The 23,981-nt window shown below is 48.1% G+C and overlaps 1 protein-coding gene across 1 annotated transcript in view; it reads right to left on the reverse strand.

The window, feature by feature from the left end:
• Positions 1-23,981, reverse strand: part of MCHR2 (melanin concentrating hormone receptor 2) — a 1,568,356-nt gene that overhangs the window by 299,189 nt on the left and 1,245,186 nt on the right. The window contains exon 4 of the mRNA XM_069236760.1: positions 23,697-23,906. Coding sequence (XP_069092861.1) covers positions 23,697-23,906 — 210 coding nt within the window. The remainder of the gene's footprint in view (positions 1-23,696; positions 23,907-23,981) is intronic.

Raw genomic sequence — 23,981 nt, forward strand, 5'->3', positions numbered from 1 at the left:
TGGCGCACAGTCGTCGACAGGGTAAATGCAGTGGGACAGCATCCAAGAACACGGGATGACATCAGGAAGAGGTGGAACGACCTATGGGGGAAGGTGCGTTCCGTGGTCTCCAGACACCAGATTGCTGTACAGAGGACTGGCCGTGGACCCCCAACTCCTCCCCCACAACTAACAACATGGGAGGAGCAAGTCTTGGCTATACTGCATCCTGAGGGCCTCGCAGGAGTAGCAGGAGGACTGGACTCTGGTAAGGCAAATCTTTACTACTATATACCCCCACCCTACCTGCATGCCATCACATACTCCCACCCTTACCCTCACACCCATCATCCCAACAACCCACAGATACCCCACCAACACAACCCACATATCCCAAAACCAAGCCCTGCATGTAACACAAATGCATGGACACCCATCACCCAAGCATGTCCAGTAAAGAGATTCACACATGACCCAAAATCACCAATCACACAAGGACCAAGCCAACAATGCAAACACTGGAGTACAGGGTCACTCACCTATTGCACACAATGGCATACAGAGATATAATAACTATGCATTTACACCCCAACAGGACCCATACCCAACGTCACCGGACAGGAGGTGCCAGACATATCCAGTCCCCTCACAGAAGAGGCCCACAGTGATGACAGCAGCTCTGCACAACTGGATCAAGATGACCTGCCCGGCCCATCAGGGACCTCGCGACAGTCGGTTCCCATGACACTGGCACAAGCCACCACAGAGCCTCCCCCCTCAGGAAACACCAGCACAGCACTCACCCAGCAGGCCCATCCCTCTGTTCCCAGGACACGTCAATCAGCAGTGTGTCCACCACTACAGGGAACCAAGGCCAAGAAAATCAGGGACCTGGGGGCAGTGGCAGTGGGCACATGGTTCAGGGGACAGAGGCACAGGATAACAGGGGAACTGGGAGGACTGCTGTGCGACAGGGAGAGGACAGGCCCAGGGAACCGACTCTCCACGAGGCACTCTCCAAAATCATGGGAGCTTACCATCATTCCCAGGAGACGATGGCAACAGTCCTGGCCAACTTTCAGGAGACCCAGTGGCTGCAGGAGGAACACTACCTTGGGATCAGAGAGGACTTGAAGTCCATTAACACCACCCTGGTCACCATTGCAGGTGTACTGGCAGACCTCGCCAACACCAAGAGGGACAGAGTGGCACAACAAGGGGCCCCTGACCTTGACGATGAACAGCCCTCCACCTCCGCCGGTGCCAGTGGACAGGAGGCACTGCCACAGGAACTACAGGACACCAGCACCCCACCCCCTGCAGATGGAGAACCACCCCGTAAATGGTCCCTGAGATCCAGGAACAAGACAGAGAACAATGTCAAGACTCCCGCCAGGAAATGAGACCCCCCTGAATGTCACCCTTCAGTCCCACTATGTCACCCTGTCCATCCTTAAACTGCCATTGCTCCACTTCCTATGCCACTTTGGACAATGCACCTGTGAAACAAATAGACTGGACTCAGCCATGGACATTACTCCACCATCCCCCCAGCCCATTTTACAACCCTCTCCACTTATTTGCACAGGAATAAACACACTTCAATCACAAAACAATCTGGAGTCATTCTGTGCTTTCTCAAATGTGTAATTGCAACAACTATGGAATATAGCAATGTCAATTTACTTGTTCACATACCAATGTAACACAGCTGTAGGCCAGCAGTAAACATAGCATATGGCACAAAGTGGGACCCACATCTGTGAAATGGAAAATCAAAGTGACAAGTCAGGGTCCATACACTAAATGAAAATGAAACACTTATGCTAGTTCCAACTACAGAATGAGATGTGGGAAGCAGTGGCTTCTTCTTACCTGTGTCTCACTGGAAGTATTGCCTGATGATGTTGTTTCAGTTGTCGATATCCTCTTATTCTCCCTCCTCTTCTTCACTGTCCACAGGCTCCACAGCTGCCACAAGACCACCATCTGGCCCATCCTCCTGCAGAAGAGGCACCTGGCGTCGCAAAGCCAGGTTGTGCAGCATACAGCAGGCCACAATTATTTGGCACACCTTCTTCGGTGAGTAGTAGAGGGATCCACCTGTCAGATGGAGGCACCGAAATCTGGCCTTCAGGAGGCCGAAGGTCCGCTCGATCACCCTCCTAGTTCGTCCATGTGCCTCATTGTAGCGTTCCTCTGCCCTTGTCCTGGGATTCCTCCCTGGTGTCAGTAGCCATGACAGGTTGGGGTAACCAGTCACCTGCAAATGTCGAGACACACACTAACCCGTAGGGACAGCCCCATACCCAGACACCTCTGTCAACTGTATTGGGACCTTGACCTCACCTATTAGCCACACACGGTGCCTGTGGAGTTGCCCCATCACATAAGGGATGCTGCTATTCCTCAAAATGTAAGCGTCATGCACTGACCCAGGATACTTGGCATTGACATGGTAGATGTACTGGTCTGCCAAACACACCATCTGCACATTCATCGAATGGTAGCTCTTCTGTACACCTGTTCATTCCTGCGGGGTGGGACAAATGCCACATGTGTCCCATCAATGGCACCAATGATGTTGGGGATATGTCCCAGGGAATAGAAGTCATCTTTCACTGTGGGCAAGTCCTCCACCTGAGGGAAAACGATGTAGCTGTGCATGTGTTTCAGAAGGGCAGATAACACTCTGGACAACACGTTAGAAAACATTGGCTGGGACATGCCTGATGCCATGGCCACTGTTGTTTGAAAAGACCCACTGGCCAGGAAATGGAGTACAGGCAGGACCTGCACTAGAGGGGGGATTCCTGTGGGATGGCGGATAGCTGAATTCAGGTCCGGTTTCAACTGGGCACACAGTTCCTGGATTGTTGCACGATCAAGTCTGTATGTGACCAGGATGTGTCTCTCTTCCATTGTCGACAGGTCCACCAGGGGTCTGTACACCGGAGGATGCTGCCATCTCATCACCTGCCCCAGCGGATGTGCCCTATGGAGAAGAATAGCGAGCAGAGAGTCATCCAACACTGAGGTATCACAATGTTTAATTTTCAGAAACGTAATAAATCCGCAATGTGCCGGTATCTGTCTATATTCTCGGCTTAGATAGGTGTGACGCAGTTAACATCCATCCAATGTGGCCTCCTGAAATGGCGGCTGCCTGACTGTAAGGTGGGACAAGGGGATATGAGGTAACTGTGCTGGCCGTCGCGGTGGGCGGTCGAAGACCGCAGCGCAATTCAGCATTGGTTAACATTGGGCCCTATGGGTCCCAGGAGCCAATGACGATGTACGCCGGCGGTGACGGTACGCACCGCCACGGACGTGACTGCCATTTTCTGCCTGTTCACTCACTTGATACCTGACCTTCAACAGGAGAGGACATGCACTGCAAGTGCTGCTGTGACCTCAGTCTGGAAACAACGATGGCTCTTGTGTCTGGGGAAAGGGCCCCTGCCTTCACTTCGGAGGAGGTGGAGAAATTAGTGGATGGGGTCCTCCCCCAGTACACGCAACTGTACCGTCCTCCAGACAAACAGGTGAGTACACTGTGAACATGCTGCATGGGCAATGCCTATTTTGAGTGGTGTGGATGGAACATACATGGGGTGGAGGGCTGAGGCCTGCATGTGTGGATGGGGACTGTATGTGCGTCAGGGCAAGGGTGGGAACTGGGGGGCAATGAGTATGATGGTCCGGACATGTAAGTAATTTCAATTTCCCCATGTACCATTCCTCTAGGTCAGCGCCCACCAGAAGACTGGTATTTGGCGTTCCATCGCCAAGAACGTCCGGACCCTGGGGGTCTACCACAGACAGAGCACCCACTGCCGTAAAAGATGGGAGGACCTGCGCCGCTGGAGCAAGAAGATGGCGGAGGCCCAGCTGGGGATGGCCTCCCAACGTGGGAGGGGTGCCCGTCGCACCAGGAACCCCCTGATGTTCCGGATCCTGGCAGTGGCATGTCTGGAGTTTGATGGGCGCTTGAGGACATCACAGCAGCCACAAGGGGGTGAGTACACTCTCATTTAGCTGACTCTGCGCACATTACGAGGTGTCTGGGTGGGGGAGGTGGGCAGTGGGTTCCCCTAGGCCAGTGCAAAGTTTGTAGGCAAGGTCCCTTGTGAGGCAGGCTACGTGTTACCCCAACCCCAACAGTGGTAAGAGCCATCTACATCTAGTCAGGCTCCTGTGACTTCCAGGTGTGCAGCAATTGGTGTTAGGCCTCGTACCCCATGGTCAGGTGAAATTTCTAGGAACTGTTAGTGCATTGCGTAGTGCAGAGGGCTGCTCCATGTGTGTTGTGTCCGCCAAAAGTAGTGGTGTTGCATGCACTGAACATGTCTTTCTTCTGTCTTTCCCCCCTTTTTGTGGTCTCCCTGTTCTTGTGTGCAATAGCATCATCAGGCGGAGGAGCATTGGCACCAGAGCAGGAGCGAGCTGCAACCCACTTGGCCCTGGAGGGCGAAACAACGGAGTCTGAAGCCACCAGTGGGACGGAGGGCGAGGGGGAGGGGAGCTCCATGGCGGGGACAGGAGCAGACAGCAGTGACAGTGACTCCTCCTCTGATGGGAGCTCCCTTGCAGTGGCGGGCACCGCTGTGCCCACCACATTAACAGGTACACCCCCCCCCACCAGCACCGCCCTCCTAGCAGCCCCTCAGCTGTCCCGTGCACACTCACCCAGGAGGGTGGGCATCTCCTTCACCCCAGGCACCTCAGGCCCTGCCCCAGTCAACCCTGCTGCCCTCAGTGAGGATGCTATTGACTTACTGAGATCCCTCACTGATGGGCAATCTACCATTGTGAATGCCATCCAGGGTGTTGAGAGGCATTAGCAACAAACAAATGAGTACCTGGAGGGCATTCATTCTGGGAAGGCAGCCCAACAGAGAGCATTTCAGGCTCTGGCCTCAGCACTGATGGCAGCCATTGTCCCTGTGTCCAGCTCCCCCCTCCAACTTCCTCCACCCAGACCCAATCCCCTATACCTCAGCCTATCCCAAGCACACCATAAGACCAGCATGCACACTCATCAACACACAAGAGTGGCTCAGGCAAACATAAGCACCACACATCCCACAAGCACTCACACAAGCACCATTCCCATGCAGACACAGCAACATCCACAGCCTCCACTGTGTCCCCCTCCTCCACGTCCTCCTCCTCCCTCCCTGTCTCGTCTCCACTCGCACCTGCATGCACTACATCATCAGCCATTGCCTCTATCACCAGCAAGCCCATCACCACACACCGCTCATGTGCACTCACCACCCCCACTACCATGCACACATCCCCAGTGTCCTCTACCAGTGTGTCTGTGAGCCCTCCTCCCAAAGTACACAAACGCAGGCACACACCCACCCAACAGCCATCCACCTCACAACAGCCTCCAGCCCATGCACCTTCACCCAAATTCAGCAGACGTACACCTCCTACAACAACTACCTCTGCCTCCACGCCCAAATCCCCCCATCTTCCCGTCCCAGTGTGTCTATGAAACTCTTCCTGGCTAACATTGACCTCTTCCCTACACCTCCCCCGTCCTTCCCCTAGGGCCAGGCTTTCCAGGTCCCAGCCCAGCACCTCAGCCACCAAATCCCCAGCCACAGTGGTGCCAGCAACTGCGGGGCCATGGAGTGCGCCACCCATCAGGGCTTCCAGTGTGCCACGTAGCGAGGGCAAGGACATTCCGCCACCTGCCAAGGTGAAAAAGGTGCCCACATCCCAGAGGGAGAAGCCTAAAGTACCAGCCACCAAGGGCTCAGCAAAAACCAAAGGGGATAGTGGCAAGACAACTGCGGCACCATCAAAGCTGGGAAGGGCCTAAGCTGAAGAGCAGGTCAGGAGAGGGCATGGTGGCACCGACTGAGGGACCAGTGTCACGCTTTCTATCCACGCCAACCTGTACGGCGGCGAACACCGCTAGCTGCCCCGCCACCACAACCGCCACAACAACCGCCACCTGCACCGTCACCTGCACCGCCCCCAGCATGTCTACAGCCTCAGCAACAGTCCCCAGCCTCTTCCCTAGTGGGCAGCTGTCCAAGGCTGTAGGAAACGTCCTACTGTGTCCCTCTGCTGGTGCTGACCCAAGCACCGCCGCAAGCACCGCTGCAACAGACACCGCCGCAAGCACCACCGTGACAGATACCGTAGCAAGCACTGCCACCTGCATTGCCTCTGGCGCGTCCACAGCCTCAGAAACAGTCCCCAGCCTCTTTCCCAGTGGGCAGCTGTCCAAAGCTGAAGGAAACGTCCTGCTGTGTCCCTCAGCAGGTGCTGACCCATGCACCGCCGCAAGCACCACCGCGACTGACACCGCCGCAAGCACTGCCACTGGCCCTGTGGCATCCTCGGACACAGGCACCACCGCTGACATGGCTTCCATCCCCAGTGGTCAGTCGTCTGAGGCTGGAGGAGAGTTCCTGGACCCTGGGCAGCTTCCATGAGGCATTTCTTCCATCACTGTTTACACCTGCAGGTGGAAGGCGCAGCCACAGCAGTGTGGGGTATTTTGCTGCCTCCATGGCGTATCATGCTACCTGTACCTCGCCAATCTCGTGGCACGCACACCCAGGTGAGGGAATTGTACTGGCCACACTGCATGTGCAGCACTCTGGGCACCGAGCCCCCTCCAGAACCAGTGGAGAATTACATCCACTACCTCTGTCCTTGGCAGAATGAAGCACTCTGGGCACCAGGCCCCCTCCAGAACGAGTGGAGAATGACATTCAGTACCTCTGTCCTTGGTAGGATGAAGCACTCTGGGCACTAGGCCCCCTCCACAACCAGTGGAGAATGACATCCACTACCTCTGTCCTTGGTAGGATGAAGCACTCTGGCACCAGGCCCCCTCCAGAACCAGTGGAGAATGACATCCACTACCTCTGTCCTTGGCAGGATGACGCACTCTGGGCACCAGGCCCCCTCCAGAACCAGTGGAGAATGACATCCACTTGAGAGACTGTGGATTTGCACTCCTCAGGATAAAGCAGTGGGCAAACCACCCACTGGAGAGACTTAAATGACTGTGGCTTTGCACTCCCCAGGATAAAGCAGTGGACCACCCACCCACTGGAAAGACTTGAGAGACTGTGGCTTTGCACTCCCTAGGATAAAGCAGTGGGCAACCCACCCACTGGAGAGACTTGAGAGACTGTAGCTTTGCACTCCCCTGGATAAAGCAGTGGGCAACCCACCCACTGGAGAGACTTGAGAGACTGTGGCTTTGCACTCCCCAGGATAAAGAAGTAGGCAGCCCACCCACTGGAGAGACTTGAGAGACTGTGGCTTTGCACTCCCCATGATAAAGCAGTGGGCAAACCAACCACTGGAGAGACTTGAGAGACTGTGGCTTTGTACTCCCCAGGATACATCAATGGGCATGGAGCCCCCTAGTGCAGCAGTGGCTTCGGGCGTTCATCTGGCTGAGGTGACCCCCCTCCCCCTGAGGTGCCTGTATATTTTCGATCTGATGCACCAGCAATGTTTTCTCCGTTTCCAGTCAGGTATCATGTGTGGGCCTCGCCCATGCATTTTGGGCCCAGTGGTCCATAGACAATGATTAGTACACTATACGGACTTGTGTAGTTGTTGTACATATTTGTATATACTGATTTTTTAAATTGCACTATCTGATTTTTATTGATTACAATCGTTACAATCATTTCCTTTTGTCCTTGTGATCTTCCAGGGGGTGAGGGGGTGTATATGTAATGTTGTTGCATGTATTTGTGTGTGTGGTGTTGTGGGTGAGGGTGGGGTTATTGTGTGTTGCATGTGTGTCACTCTCTTTTCCCTCCCACCCTCCCCTGTCTTGTAGGTGCAGTACTCACCGTGGTCATCGACGGCGTCTTTGCTGCTCCTGATACAAGAGGAGGAAGACCAGCATTGGTAACACCTGAAGTTCGGGCTCCATGGCGTCCTGGTTCCTCGTTGGGTGTCTAGAGGTGAGTGTTTTCCCTTCTGTGTATTGTTTCCGTCGTGCTTTTGATAGCGTTGGTTCCGCCCCAAAAAAGGTGGCAGATAGGCCTCTTGTAATAGGGTGGGCAGTACTTTGTCTCCCGCCTGTCTGTTGGCGGTGACCGCCGCGCTGTTTGTTTCTTCCGCCGTGGCGGTCGGAGTGTTAAAGTGGCTGTCTATATTGGCGGTTTCCGCCACGGTTGTAATCCCATTTTTTTTCTGCCAGCCTGTTTGCGGTATTACCGCCGCTTTAACACCGACCGCCAGGGCTGTAATGAGTGCCTATGTCTTTACAAGTTCAAAACTGCCTGATTTGTAAAGCTATATGATTTACTGGTACGTGCCACCTCTATGATGGTGCCTGGGCTATTTTGTGTCCCAGTCCCCGCCTGAGCATTTTCAGTCATTTCCTACCACCCTGAGATGGCACAACCCAGAGATTACGCTGCCATTGCTCATTGGTGAACTACAGCTTTATTGGGAGAGCAGATTTGTGAGTACTGCTGCAAAACTCCACAGCATTAACTAACATGAATCAGCCTACTCTGATCTCCATGGTCTGTGAAGTGGTTCCATGATGGATCATACTTCAAACCTAGGTTTTCTCCTTTCCTCAAGGCAATGGATTAGGCTGGCTTCGAAATGAATGTACCCTCAACCACAATTAAATACATCTCTTCACATGGATCAGACAAACTGTCCAGCAGTTTTACAGCTTCCCCTGGAAAGCATGGCTGCACTTTGCTCCACAGCAAGCCACTTCTTGTTATAAGAAAAGGACCGAAACAAAGTTTCATGAAAGAGCTCTGCCAGGTGACTGGTGAATGTACTGGAAGATGCAAAGTAACTACCAATGAAGTCTTTCCATTCACCTGGCTACCCAAGGAGATCCTCTGCAGTGTTAAACAAGGATCGTTCCTCAGCCTCACCCTCTTCAACACGTACTTCTTTAACAATTCAACCTGGCCAGATCACAGAGACTCAATATCCTGTCCTATGCCGATAACACCCAGCTAATCTTCTTGCTGTCAGAAGGCCCTTTCACCGGCTGCTGGGGGACATAGGACCACATCGCCCAGCATTCCTAGCTCCTTCAGGCCCTTTTCAGGGGCCGTGTTCACCGCAGCGCGGGGCCCGCACTTGGGCAATACAGACTCGGCTGCTGGGGGACAGAGGACCACATCCCCCAGCATTCCTAGCTCCTTCAGGCCCTTTCCAGGGGCCGTGTTCACCGTGGCGCGGGACGCGTGTGGGACGCGCCCGGGCACGTGCCCGGGCGAAGACCGGGCCAAAACGGGTCCTTCTTCGCCCGTCTGAGCCTGGGCTGGGCCATCTCTTTTGGTTCTGGAACACAAGGGTTTAGGTAAGGAGACATATAGGTGGTCATTCCGACCTAGGCGGGCGGCGGTTGCCGCCCGCCCGTCGGAAGCCGCCTGAATACCGCCCCGCGGTCAATAGACCGCGAGGGGTATTCTGACTTTCCCGCTGGGCCGGCGGGCGATCTGATTCAGATCGCCCGCCGGCCCAGCGGGAAAGCGCCTTCCACAAGGAAGCCGGCTCGGAATCGAGCCGGCGGAGTGGAAGGCGTGCGACGGGTGCAGCAGCACCCGTCGCGCTTTTCAGTGTCTGCATCGCAGACACTGAAAAGCCTAGTTGGGCCCTGTTAGGGGGCCCCTGCTGTGCCCATGCCATGGGCATGGGCACGGCAGGGGCCCCGCGACCCCCCCTACCGCCATCCTGTTCATGGCGGCTTTCCCGCCATGAACAGGATGGCGGTAGGGGGGGTCAGAATCCCCTCGGCGGCGCAGCGAGCTGCGCCGCCTTGGAGGATTCTAAGGGGCAGTGGAAAACCGGCGGGAGACCGCCGGTTTTCCCGTTCTGACCGCGGCCAAAGCGCCGCGGTCAGAATGACCAAGGGAGCACCGCCGGCCTGTCGGCGGTGCTCCCGCCCCCGTTGGCCCTGGCGGTAGAGAACCGCCAGGGTCAGAATGAGGGCCATAGTCTGGCCCTTAACATTTGATTTTTTACTTTTCCTCCCCCACCAAATCCCTGATTATCGTGTGTGAGATATGGGGCAGCGGAAGGCAGACGATTTTCCTGTGCCTCACTCTTACATAAAAGCATAAAAAGCAGCTTAGTGGGAAAGTGGATGGACGCTCTGCCACAAGTAGGAACCGATTCACTGTTCGAGGAGGTCGAGGCTATTCTGAGGAGCCCTTCTATCTCAGCCCTCCCAAACCCTGATACCTCTTTGCACAAGAAGATCCCCGACCTTTTTAGGAAAAAATCTCAGATGTCCAACTTGGATGTAAAAGTGGATCTTCACTCCCTTCCCAAAACCCAGGATGCAATTCTCTCACCATCAAAGAGTCTTGCTCTGGATGAGGAATCTGCTGAACATACTCAAGTTAAGGACTTTCCATCTCCAAGACATAAGTCTTTAATTTCTATTGACATTCCTTGTTCTAACAGATTCTCAGCCTTGCCTTCTTTCAGTGAAAGATCCTGAATGTCGCCTAGGCTCAGTTCCTGATGAACCAGACAAGGGGAAACAGGATAGGAAGACGCAATCAAATGGAATATTTGAACTGGTAATGATCTCCCAGAAGCCGGACGATTTAAAGCTCCTGGTAGTAACACTCCTGAATAAAATCTCTGGACTTTCTGAACAGAGGGTGGTATGCAATTGTAAACTGTCCAGCGAGGTTGATTATAATTCTGAATTGATTGAGGGACAAAATACGTCAGCTGCACCAAATACCAGTGGCAAAGGGGCTAATATTCCTATATGTATAGGGCTTAGGGCAGGGCCCAGAAGTACAGCAGTGAACGGAAAGGCCACTCGCCCAATCGTATCGGCCACCTTTGAGCGAATGCCCAACTCAGACCCAAACCAACATGAGCATACCCTCGGTCCACGGGATTTAAATATTTCCCACAAAATAATCTCCTCTATGGATTTTGGGGGTGTTATGGGCACACAGATGCCTGTTAGTTCACCCAGAGTTTCATCCCTTGGTCAACCAAGACCAATACAGGCACACAACAAGGAAGGAAGATATGGCTGGAGAAGGGAGGATGCTTATATATTTATGACAGGGGTCCCCAGGTTGCCAGCCGGCCACAGAGAGACACATGACTCACTCATTAACAAAGTTATCCATTGGATACACACACAGAGGAATTGCCTCTCTGTTATTCGGTCTGACATTCGGGAGGTGTGTAGACATAGCAAATTGGGGTCGGAATTTGACTATATTTCAATTCTTTTCACTGATAGTACATTGGTGAATTATCTTATTGCCTTTGACCTATGGACTGGCCCCCTAAGAGCTGGCAGAGAAACTGGTATTGGTCTCTGTATCCATCACCTGGTGGCAAGATCCGTAGATGTTGTAGTACATCTGACGATCATACGGGTGAGGTCCAAGTTTCATCTAAGAGTTGTTTACCATCTATGATAGAGAATCCTTTTCCTTCATTATCTGATCTGGACTGACTAAATGATGCCACCTATGTAGGGTCTCTTAATGCAGCCAGTAAAGCTAGTCGAGTAGAATGGCCAGGGAACCTAAAGACCGTCCCTTATTTGAGAACTAAGGTAAAAACTGCGTACCCAAAACATAGCATCATGTCCTGGAATGTGGCAGGAACAGAGAAAAAGTTAGGAGATCCTGAGTGGGTCAACCTTATCAACAAGCAAGATATATGCTTATTTCAAGTAACTTGGGCTGAAGAGTTGATCAAGTTAGATGGGTTTATAACTTCTCTGTGGCCCAACCTGCTTCTGGGGGTTTTTGGCAGACCGATAGGCGGGCTTATGATCTTGTTGAATAAAAAATTGAAATGTGATCATTCAGTACTAAGTTTTAATTCACAGGATTTACTGGGTGTTCAACTCACATTTCAACCTGGTCTTAAAATGACCATGGTTAATGTGTATGCAAGGTCTGTCTCACGAGGCGCAGAGTCTAAGACACTTGCCCAGCTAGTTTTTATTCATGGAGCACCTGCACCCATCAGATTATCTGTTGGTTGCGGGTGATTTTAACTGTTCTTTTGCTTTAAAGAATCTCACTAGCAGTTTGACAACAGAGGAAGACGAACTTTGGGGAATTCCCCAATCAATGGAGGTTGTCCCCTTTATTGACTCTCATGTGCAGATGTCCTCCTTTTGCCTAAGATTTGGACTAAGAGAATGTAATGGCCGTACTAGATCTGATTCCAAACGTGCTCCCACTTTTAAGCAAGGGTTTTCCTCTAGCACTATTGATTACTTTCTGGTGGATATTAGGTTTTGGACAAGCACCTTAGATATGAAGATAGAACCCCGCTATGATAGCGATCACAATCCCTTGTGCCTTACTCTAACTAACCATGCATTTGGAAGAGTCCAGCACTTAGAGACCACCGATATCCCGATTCCTCGCCTGAACCTTAGACAAACCCCTGTTAGCTGGTTAAAGGTGATATCGAACCCATATCTGATTAAAGAAATCTATTCACTGTTTTTAAAACTTTTTTCCAGCTTTGACGAGCAAGAGGTTGATACTATTCAAATTATGACCATCCACACAGAAATGGTAGGCACCCTACAGGGTATCTTTTATAAGGAAACTTTGTCTAGGCAGACTCCTGATAGTACTCAATCTAGGGAATGGTTTAATAGGGATTGTGCTTATGCGAGGTCTAATCTAAGAGCAGCTCTCAAAAACCATTCACAGGTGGAGATTAGAAATGCCAGACTCAGGTTTGTCAAGGCCCTGGAACTAGCAAAAAAAATTGGGAATACGAGACCTGGCAGAGGATGTTGGATGCAGTCAAGAATCAAGATGACGGCTCTTTCTGGAGGCTGCTGGCTAGTAGAACAAGTGGGGGTAATGACACTATTAGCATGCATATGCAGCCTGAAAGATGGGTGGCCCACTTTTCTGAGATCTATGCCTCACCTGTACAACAGGATTTTGCGGGCAATGGGGGTGATGACTGCAGACTCTCCGCTGATGGTTCTGGGGAGGACATTGTTTTTACAATAGCTGAAACAACTGCAGCCATTAATTCCCTGAGACCTGCTAAGGCACCTGGCCCGGATAAGATACCGGGGGACCTGTTCAAATCTGAACCCGTCATGTGGGCATGGTATATAAATACTCTAACGAATGCCATTGCAGCAGGTAGCCCCATTCCAGATTCGTGGCATGGGGCGGAAACAATCCCTATTTATAAAAAAGGTGATGCGGGCTTGCCCGTTAATTATAGACCAATTAGCCTTATTGATAACTTGCAAAAGATCTTTGCCAAGCAAGTTTTAGACAGGCTCATGGAATGGGTTCAAGATAACCAGGTATTATCCCCTCTTCAGGCCGGATTTCGCCCAAGAACTAGCACTATGGACCAGGTCTTTAGGCTTTTATTGTTATTTTGGAACTATGTTACCTTAGCTAAACAAAAATTGTACATTGCCTTTGTGGATTTAAGATCTGCCTTGGACCTTGTCCCTAGAGAGAAGCTACGGGAAGTTTTGAACAAAATTGGAGTCCCGGGGAATTGAGTGCATTTAATTCAAAGGCTGCATGTGAATACTTATACACGAGTGAGATGGGGTAGCCAGGGGGAACTCACTGACCGGATAGATATTAGGCGGGGGTCCGCCAGGGCTGTGTCCTTGCCCCAACTCTCTTTACTCTGTTTATCAACGAGGTGGTGCAAGTTGTAACCGATTGCCAAAATGACACCCCCTCCTTGAATAACCTAAAAATCCTGATTCTGTTATTTGCCGATGACTCTCTTTTGATCTCCAAAACACCCATGGGTCTTCAGGTTCTAGTGGGCAGATTTAGTGTGTTTTGTGCAGATTATGGATTGGAGCTCAATCTCAATAAAACCAAATTTATGACTCTGGGCTGTGGTTCTACTAAAAGATGTACTATCCTTCTTAATGAGACCCCCTAAGCAAGGTATGTTCCATCGACTACTTAGGGGTAAGAATTAGTAACAACATGCAATGGGAGGCTCAGATTGATAAAGGCACAGCCCTTCTACTGCATAGATCAGGGGCTATTCTGCGTTTTTATAAATCCACTACTGTGAAAGCTGTTTCTCCAGCTATCAAAGTTTTTTTAGCGAAGGCTCAAAGTGCTGCGGCTTATGGTGCAGAGGTCTGGGGATTCTCTAATGTTAGTAAACTCTCTGTGGGAGAAAACAGCTTTGAAAGATCTCTTTTGACATGCCCTCGTAATACCCCATTGATTCCAGTGTTCCTGGATCTCAGGTTCTCTTGCATATCTGATGTAATTGCCTTAAGACCCTTACTTTTTTGGGTACGCATTTGGACTACTCCTGAATTAATTGTATACAAGGAGTGCCTACAAGACATCGTAGATAGATCCAATGTACTTTCGATTCCTTGGTTCAAGCACATTTCGAGATGGTTTGATATTTTGGGACTTAGAGACTTCTGGAGCCAACCCCACAACCTAAGGAGGGATCAAAAGCAACACTTGAAAACAGACTATTGGTCTTACGTGGCTAAACAGCACTTAGGGGAAGCATGCAAGAATTTTTAGTTTACATGTTTTTTATTTCCTCTTTTTAAATTATTTTCTCCTGTATTTATTATGTATACTTTATATTTTAGCTGTTGTGATTCTATTGCTTTGATGGTTAAAATTGACCGAATAAAGCTTGTGTGTGATGATGATGATGATGAACACTTGGTGGCCTGCTGAACTTGACCCTTCCCCCGCCCTGACAGACCACACCCGCAACGTTGGCATCAACTTTGACAGGAAGTTATCTATGCATAAACAAGTAAAGGCAGCCTCGTCTGCCGGTTTCCACACCCTACGGATGCTCTGTAAGACATTCCGGTGGCTCCCAATCGACACCAGAAGGATCGTCACTCAAGCCCTTTTCACCAGCAGGGTGGACTACGGTAACATTCGTTACATAGGAATCATTGCACGCCTCCTGAAGAGACTATAGACAATTCACAGCTTAGTGGCAAGACTCATGCTTGACCTCTCGAGACAGAATCACATCACCCCATCCTCAAGAAGCTACACTGGCTCCTGATCCAGAAGAGATGCCAGTTCAAGATGCTGACCCATGCATAAAAGGCCTTGCACAACGAACGACCAGCATACATCAACAAACGAATGCCATTCCACCAACCGACCAGAGACCTGGGATCTGCCTCTCTTTTCCTCGCCGATCTATCGGCAGAGGATGTTTCTTCTCTGACCTGGTGACCAAAGCCTGGAACAACCTTCCCCTGCACCTCATGAATGCCACATTGCTCAGGAAAAGGACTCAAGACATTGATGTTTGAATGAACAGAGTACTATGAAGCAGATAGAAACTTAAGCACCTTGAGACCTTTATGGGTGATTTGCTGCATTTTATAAATCCTGATTCATTGACTGATTGCTGGACCTGGCCCTTTTTGCGGGTTCATTCCCAGATTTTTTGCCTCCTTCCTCCTATTTTTTCTGACCTCTTGCTGTTGGCTCTAGGACTCTGAGCACTTTACAGCTGCTTATCAGTGCTAAAGTGCAGGTGGTCTCCCTTCTAAAGTTGGTATGATTGACTTATACCTAATTGGCACATTTAATTTACTTGTAAGTCCCTTGTACAGTGATATCTCTATGCACAGGGCCTATAAATGAAATGCTACTAGTGGGCCTGCAGCGCTGCTTGCGCCACCCACTGAAGTAGCCTTTCAAACCTGTCTCAGGCCTGTTAGCACAGGGCTTACGTGTGCATTTTACTGCCACAGGGACCTGGCATCTAAATTTACTTACCAGGCCCAGAACTCTCCTTTTACTACATGTAAGTCACCCCTAAGGTAGGCACTAGCTTGCCCTATGGGCAGGGTGCTATGCATGTAGAAGGCAGGACATGTGCCTGGTTGCGCGGCCTGTCTTGGTAGTGACAAACAGCCTATATGGTTTCTCACTAGTGTGAGTGCTGCCTTCTCATTGGATTGTATTGGAAACGCCGTGCCTTATGTATAAGGGTATTGTCTGATTTCCGAGGGGTAGCACAGGCATGTTTAGTATGGTGGTAATGGTAGTGCAAAATGCTGCTTGCTGGTGTAGGCGGATTTTTTATTATCATTACAGAAATGGCACTTCTAGAAAGTCTCTGTGCTTATGATTCTGGTGTTTTGCAGCTTGCCCCAATCCACATCTGGGCAGAGTGACAGTTGGGCTTTGTGCATACTTTTCAGAAAGCCTGTACACAGGGAGGGTGGAGGTGTCACAGAGATGCATCTGCATATTAAATGGTCTTCCTGGGCTGAGAGAAGGGGAGGCGGGGCACAGTTGCATCTGTAAAGGCTGTGCCATGGCCTCACACCAAGGGCTTGTTTACCCCAAACTAAAGTCTGGAGCCTGTGCTGGAGGAGAGCGGGGGCACTCCCAGAACCAGTTGCAACCGGTTGGAACCTCTTCTCCCCCTCTTTGTTAAACCTTTGCAAGTACAGGGGATTTTTCCCCACAATGGGGAGACACTCTGGACCCTGAAACACACTTGTAACTGGACACAGAATGCTGCTGGAGAAACTCACCAGGAACAACCTTGGACTGCTCTGCTGACCTGTGACCTGTTGGGTTACCTTGAGGAACTGCCACTGTCTGCATCCCCTTTGTAGTGGCCTGCTGCCAGGCCATACCACCCTGTGCTCCATCTTTTGTGTCCCCCAGGGGATGGGTGCTGTGGCCCCTGCATCTGCCTGCATAGCACGTGAGGAGCGCTTCCTTTTACTTATATAGCACCTTGGTAGTGCTCTGGCACATCAAGCATAGAGCCTTGAAAGTGCTTCTGTCTTCTGCCCCTAGCACCTTGGGAGTGCTTCCTCGTGTTGCAGCTGAAAAGGAATCACCGCTGCGACCCGGGCGGCTTATCCAGAGCAAAGCCGAGAGCGCAGCTGAAGTGTGCTGCTCCCTGTGCCCCAGGAAACCGCAAAGTGAAGAAAGGAGCAAGCATGCTCCTAAGGGTGTACCTGGGGGAAGCATACTCCGAGGAGTGCCCCCATGGCACCAACAGGCCCCAACTGCAGCTGATCACCGCTGCGGTCCGGAAGGGCTGTCTGAGGCTCGCACACCACGTCAAGTGCAGGAGCCCTTGTAAGAGTGGGGTGGATGCCTCATCGGAGGCCCTCCATTCCACGGGCCCCATTTTTGTTGTGTGCTGTGCGGGCGGGCGGGGCAGAAGCCTCACCGGAGGCCTCCCGCGCTGCCAGGCCCTTCTTGTCTTCACAGGGGCCCCCACTGCTGTTGGAGCCCACATTTAGGTGACGTGCTTCGTAGGCGGGACATTAGCCTCATGGGAGGCCCTCAGCACCGCTTGGCCCCTTGTTGCATTGCTCTTCTTCCATAGGGAGGGCCGGTTGTGGCCCGAGGGGGAACAGCAGAGATCAGAGGCCCCCAAACTGGATGTGGGCCCCAGGAGAGGCCCCTGTATAAATCCAGAGGGGATGCGTACCACCCTCCTACCCCCAAACATAAAGACGGCGCCCATTTTAGTGCAGAGGAGCGCAGGGAGCCCCCATTTTTCATCATGGCACTGGAGGTGCCTTCATCATTAAAAACAGGTACTGTGAATGACCACATGTTTCCCTGATGTCCTTATGTATTTTTGGTGACATGCCAGAGTTTCTCCATATGTTCCTGATATGGGCATTATTTTGGATTTTTCTATGACCTGCCATGTGTTTACTAATGTCCCTTGTATGGGAATTATGGGCATTGTATGCTGACCTGTTCTGTGACTTGCCATATGCTTTCTAGTGTCCCTGGTATAGACATTTATGATACTTTTATGACAAGTGCATTTCTACAGTAATGTTTATCCTGACTACTGCTTATGTTGCAGAATAATGAGTGACCCGTGTGTTATATGTGACTACTGCTGATTACTGCAGGGTATTAGTACTGTGTAACGTTTTGACAACTGCTTGGGTAGCAGGATATTACTGACATGTGGTGTTTGGTCTAATGATGTTGTGTACAATACAGTTTATTTTTATATAACTTGGTGTTGTGTTTCCTTTGTGGTGGGGATAGTACGCCACATGCGTTGTGTATGTTGTGCAAATGCTTTACAAATTGCCTCTGGAATAGGCCTGACAGCTCGTGCCAAGCTACCAAAGGGGTGAGCAGGGGTTATCTTGGGTGTGTAACTCTCTCGCCCTTACTAGAGTGGGTGGGTTCTGCCTGGCTTAGGTGCATGCCCTAGCCAACCAGAAACCCCCTTTCTTACACTGATTCTTTAGCACTGCTTGAAGCCACAAATTTAAAAAAAGCTATAAACAGCATTCATGCTGAAAGATATTTAAATATTTTGGATTCAGCTGAACTCCTTATATTCCCCTATGTAATTGCTTTGGAGAGCACTTATATTACTTAGAGAACTGACAAGCGTACAAAGCTTCTTATCCATATGGCTTTACAATATGTGGTATTTCCAAGGGAGCACTTTAACGGAGGTCTAGCATTCTTTTAGGTTACTCTTTAGCACTCAGCAGCATTTTTGAGTTCAGGAAGTAGTACTACAGGAGTACTCCTTTACATACTCTCACATGCTTTTGGAAATCGGGCCTGAAACATCCACCTCTCTGTTAGTAAAAGTGTAAGCCAATTCTATTGTTAATTGTATGTAATGTATGTGAATGATCCTTGAATATTCTTATTTTATTCCCATTTGGGATTTTGGGGAGCTATTTCACAGATGCATGTAAGAGTATGTAATATCAGAATGGTTTTCCGACAAAGTGTCATAGGTCACAAATATCTTGTCGAAAATATAACAGGACAGAATATAGAAGATGAAGATGTAGAAGGGGAGAATATTGGGTTTTAGTTATTTGATATCTTTTTAAAATATAGTTGTACATAATATTGTTTTATTTAATTTAGCTTATTAAATATCATTGAATGAGTTTGATAAATATAAGTTATTTTAATATTACAAAGTATTAACATCATATTGGAATTAGTCTTCAATTTGTTTCAGTATAATGAGTACATTTCTAATGATTTATGTTTCATATTTTATTAGAAATTTTATATTTGGTAGAGGATTTTTTGGTTTGAAGCAGACTATGGTGGGACGTTTTTTAAAATGTAAATGCCTGTTTTTGTTTTATAAATTATTTTTAAGTAATTTATTTTTAATTGATAATTATGGTAATTATTTAATTAGCTATTTTAATGATGTGTTGGTCTTTAATATTAGGCAATCAGTTTATTTAATTAATAAATTGTGCAAATTGGTTTTATATTGATTCATTTGTATTTTTGAAATGTAATTGTATTTGTTTTGTTGTTAATTAATTCATTTAATTTTAAATATGTTTTATTTTTTGCCTATGTTAGAAATTAGGTCTCTAGTTGACAGAGGTATGCACCATGTCCACGTAGGGACCACGAATCTAGTCAGAGTAAGTCAAGTACAAACCCTAAATTAACCTGTGCTCACCATATGGTGGCTTGGCACAGATCAGTCAGGCTTCACATAAGAGGCAATGTGTAAAGTATTTGTGCAACACATAAAACAGTAAAAACAATAAAAACACCACGCAAAAATAATCCACACCAAGTTCTAAAAATAGATCTTAACTTAATGAGCAAAACATGACAAAAATGACAAAAACCCAATTATTAGAAGTCGAGATATGAATTTGTAAAGAATATCTGCAAATGTAGTGCCTAAAAGCTTAAAGAGCCAACCTGGGCTATCTGGCCACACTAAAATCAGATGAATCCAAAAGTTCAGGCTGACTGCAATGAAGCGTGGGCTGGCTATAGGGATCAACTTTGTTGGTGTCGAAGATCCAATGCAGGGAGTAGGAGAGGCCAATGCGAAGGTGATGTGTTGGTTCTGATCCACGCAGTCAGGGAAGGCATCATCGGAGAGCTGCGCAGTCGACAATGTGATGTTGTCGAGGAGCGGTGTCAAACTGTTTATGATGAAGGTGATGCGTCGTTGTTGAGCCAAGCAGCTGGCGATACAAAGGTGATGTAACGGGGCTGATGGCGATGTGTTGATCCTGAGCTGCGCAATCTGCAATGCAAAGTCCTCATCCTCAGTGGCAGTGGCGATGTGTCGAGGAGTGATGTGGTGGTTCTGATTGGCACAGTGACAGTGATGCATTGATTTCCTCAGAAAACAACTGCAGAACCCACTTCAAGGGCCCAGGACTGGATTGGCACCATTGACAGGGCAGGATTCACACATGGCGGAGTCCAGGTGCTGTTGGAGAGTTGCAGACAGTCTTTGATGTCCTTGAGACTCTGAAAGGATAGGAGGCAAACCAGCAACCCCTTGGAATCATTTGGTTCTGGGGATGTTCAGTCCAATCCTTCTCACTACTAGGCAAGGGGAGCAGCAGGCAGCAGTTTAGGTACAGCAAAGCAGGAGTCTAGCAAGTCAAGCAAAGCCCTGCAGAGTGGATGTCCTTTGAGCTGCACAGTAGTCCTTCTTCCTGGCAGACTGTCTCCAGGTCCAGCGGTGTACTAATATGATAGGGTTTGAGGCAGTACTTATACTTATACAAAGTTGTGCCTTTGAAGTTAGGGAGACTTCAAAGAGAGGCCTTTGAAGTGCACATAGCCCCTGCCCATCCTTCCCTGGCCCAGACTTACTACAGGGGGTTATGCAGCTCTTTGTGTGCGGACAGGCACAGACCTATTCAGGTGAAAGTATCAGCTGCTCCCTCCCATCTGGCTCAGGAAGACTCATCATACTAGTGATAGATCATCAATATGTGAATGACACACCATTAGCTCCCTTTGTGTGTGACTGTCTAGGGGGAATGCACAAAGACCAGCTGTCGCCCATCCAAAACATGTATTCAGAGACAGGCAGAAAGCACAGAATGGTTAAAGCAAGAAATTCTAAACTTTCTAAAGTGGCATTTTCAGACTTACAACTTACACTTGACCATAAGTGGTGATTTTAAATTGTGAGTACAGAGACACCAAACTTGAAATATCTATCTAATCACCATTGGAAATTACACTCATAAAATGTAATAGAGTTTTACACTACCTAGACATGTAAAACTTAAAAGTAGATGTCCAACTTTTTAAATATACTGCACTTGGGACAGTCCATGGCCTACCTTGGGGTGACATATATTAAAAAAGATGGTTTGGGCCTGGCAAGTGGTTAACTTGCCAGGTTGACATGGCAGTTTAAAATTGAACATACAGGCTCTGCAAGGGTAGGCCTGAGTCCTGTTTAAAGGGCTACTGAAGTGCTATTAGTGTTGCAGGCCCACTAGTAGCACTTAATTTACATGCCCGGGCACATTAAGTGCGTTTCACTAGGGACTTACAAGTAAATTAAATATGCCAGTTGTGGATAGTTCAATGTTACCATTTTTGGGGCAAGAGCACATGTGCTTTAGCACTGGTCAGCAGTGGTAAAGTTCCCAGAATCCTAAAGCCATCAAAAACGAAGTCAGCAAAAGAGGAGGTCAGGAGGCAAAAGGTCTAAGGGAAAAAACACCAAGGATGTCAGGTCTAACAGTCTACTTATAAATATTTTATTTAAAAAAAAACGTTGGTGGAGGAATAGTAAATCTGACCCGTCAGAAGCCTAACTCTACTCCTACTGGTGCTTAGATTGGTGTGGGAACAGTAAATCTGATCACTCCAAAGTCAAACACTTTCCCTAATTTTGTTTACATTGGACTGGGAACAGTAAATCCGATTCCTCTAAATATGAACACTTTCCCTACTGTCGCTTAGATAGGGGTGGGAACTGTAAATCTGACCCCTCCAAAGTCCACCACTAACCCCTATAAAGTTCAAAATGAGTGAACAGTAAAGATGCTTCAAGTTCTTATAGTGTATATCGTCTTCTAGATTTTTGTTATTGACATTTTACCTCTAGATACTAAAGGCCTCATTTGGATCCTGGCGGAGGGGAATACTCCGTCACAAACATGGCAGATATCCTGCCTCCTGCATTACAATCCCATTATATCCTAAGAGGATCGTAATACTTTGGACGGGATATCCATTTTGTTTGTGATGGAGTATTCCATCCACCAGGATCTAAATCAGGCCCAAAGTATATAAAGTTGATATTTATGTTCTCAGTATGTTCTTTGGGATATTTTTGTCACTGATAATTTTATTAGGGATAGTATGCCAAAGAACCACAGAAGTACTATTATATGTACTCCAAATGCCTTTGTGAATAGGCCAATGTGCTTTTCTTCTCTGTGAACCGAATCTGTTTAAGGGTTACTACATGTTAAACTAATCCCATTACATGTTGATAGACTCTGCCAGAGTCAGAAAATAATTCATTTGGATGGTCTCTACTCTTGTAGAAATCTAAAATACAAAACATGCATAAAATGCAATGTCTACAGTTCTAGTAAGTAATACAGATAAGGTCACACAAATATATGAATATATGAAAATATATGTGCACTCCCCTACCTTAAATAGAGCCAGGGCCCATCAAATGCGTTTTACCATCAATTAATTTACTCATGAGGTGGAGCTAAACTTAAAATATCATGCCTGCATCTCAGGCAAAATACACAAAGTCAGAAAACAAACACTATGTAGCAGGGGCCCTGTGCAGTTAGATGACTCCAACCTTCCTTTAATTCCCTTGTCAATACCTTCAAGGATAGCTATTTTAGTATGCCTCAATGTTTTGACTGTTATCAACAATGCCCTGTAGATATAGGAGGGTAATACCTATGCAAATCTGGGGTTCAGCGTGTCCCATGCAATGATGAGTGCTACCCTTACATCTCTAAATGTTTTCTGGTGCAGGCTGGGAAGAAACCCATCTTTAACTGCGGGACTTGTATGATGAACAAAAAGAAATAAACATAAATATGGGTACATGTATAGCTTTTACTGGCTGCCATTTTCAGACACCTGTTTGTAGGCTTATCTTGTTCTATAGAGTTCTAGCAGACAAACCTTGAATTCACATGTAAAGTTAGCAAAACGATTGATGTTTCTGAGTTAATATAGGTTTAACACTCACATAAAATGTATATTCATAACTCTGAAATGCTAAAGATTGGCAAGTAGCTTCCTATGTTTTTTTCTGGGAAACAGGACCACTGTGGGGTTTTGATCTGAGGGGTGGAATATCTTGAGAACCATAGAGATAACTCCTTTAGCTGGTAGAATCTACCGTTCACATAAGTTAACCAGATTAATGAAGGTGTTTTATGGCACTTTAAGATACACTTCATTGTTGCTGCGCAGATCTGGTCACGTTCGTAAGTCCCAATTCAGTGAAACATCATTATTGGATGAAGATTTGCTTGGGACATTATATTATTTCCTCTGCAATCCTCATTACGAGATATACATGGGGTGCCAGGTGTAAATTTAACAAGAGCCTCTAGAAGAATGTAATACTTTCCACGTAGAGCAAAAGAGGACTAAGCCTGAACAACTGTTTTCACTACTTATTTCAACGGAATGCAATGCTGTTGAAAGCACTTTAGGACGCTGGGTTTCGGTGACAGTTTTGCTAGCCCTGCACCCAAATTCCCTAATGAAGGATAATATTGAAGTTAAGGGTTGTACTACTCTTTTCTATTATACTGAATACTTTTCTTATGATATATATCTACTCTCATCCTGACTGTTGGTTCAGTGTTGTCTTCTCAAAATCCAGTTGGTATTGTGGAATGTTTTGGGTCTATATTTGTAGAAGCAGTCTTACTGTTGGATAAAAAAAGAGTATTTGCTTACCTGTCCAGGCTCATTGCTGTCATAATAGCACTACATGCAAACTGATTGCATGTGTCCAATGAGGTGATGATGGTACATAGAGGGCTGCCAAATACCCACTCTCCTCCACGTGCCCATTGATGTATAAGAAAAGGCATTCCTATGATGTGAACCAGGTCAGCGATCGCAAGATTACATATGTATATGTCTGGAATGGTTTTTCTCCGAGAACTGTAAGAGAAGAAGAAAGATGTGTTAAATATACAGCAACCATTAATTAAGTTAGCTGTAAACTACTATTGTATG

Source organism: Pleurodeles waltl, chromosome 5, assembly GCF_031143425.1.
Source record: "Pleurodeles waltl isolate 20211129_DDA chromosome 5, aPleWal1.hap1.20221129, whole genome shotgun sequence".
NCBI lineage: Eukaryota > Metazoa > Chordata > Amphibia > Caudata > Salamandridae > Pleurodeles > Pleurodeles waltl.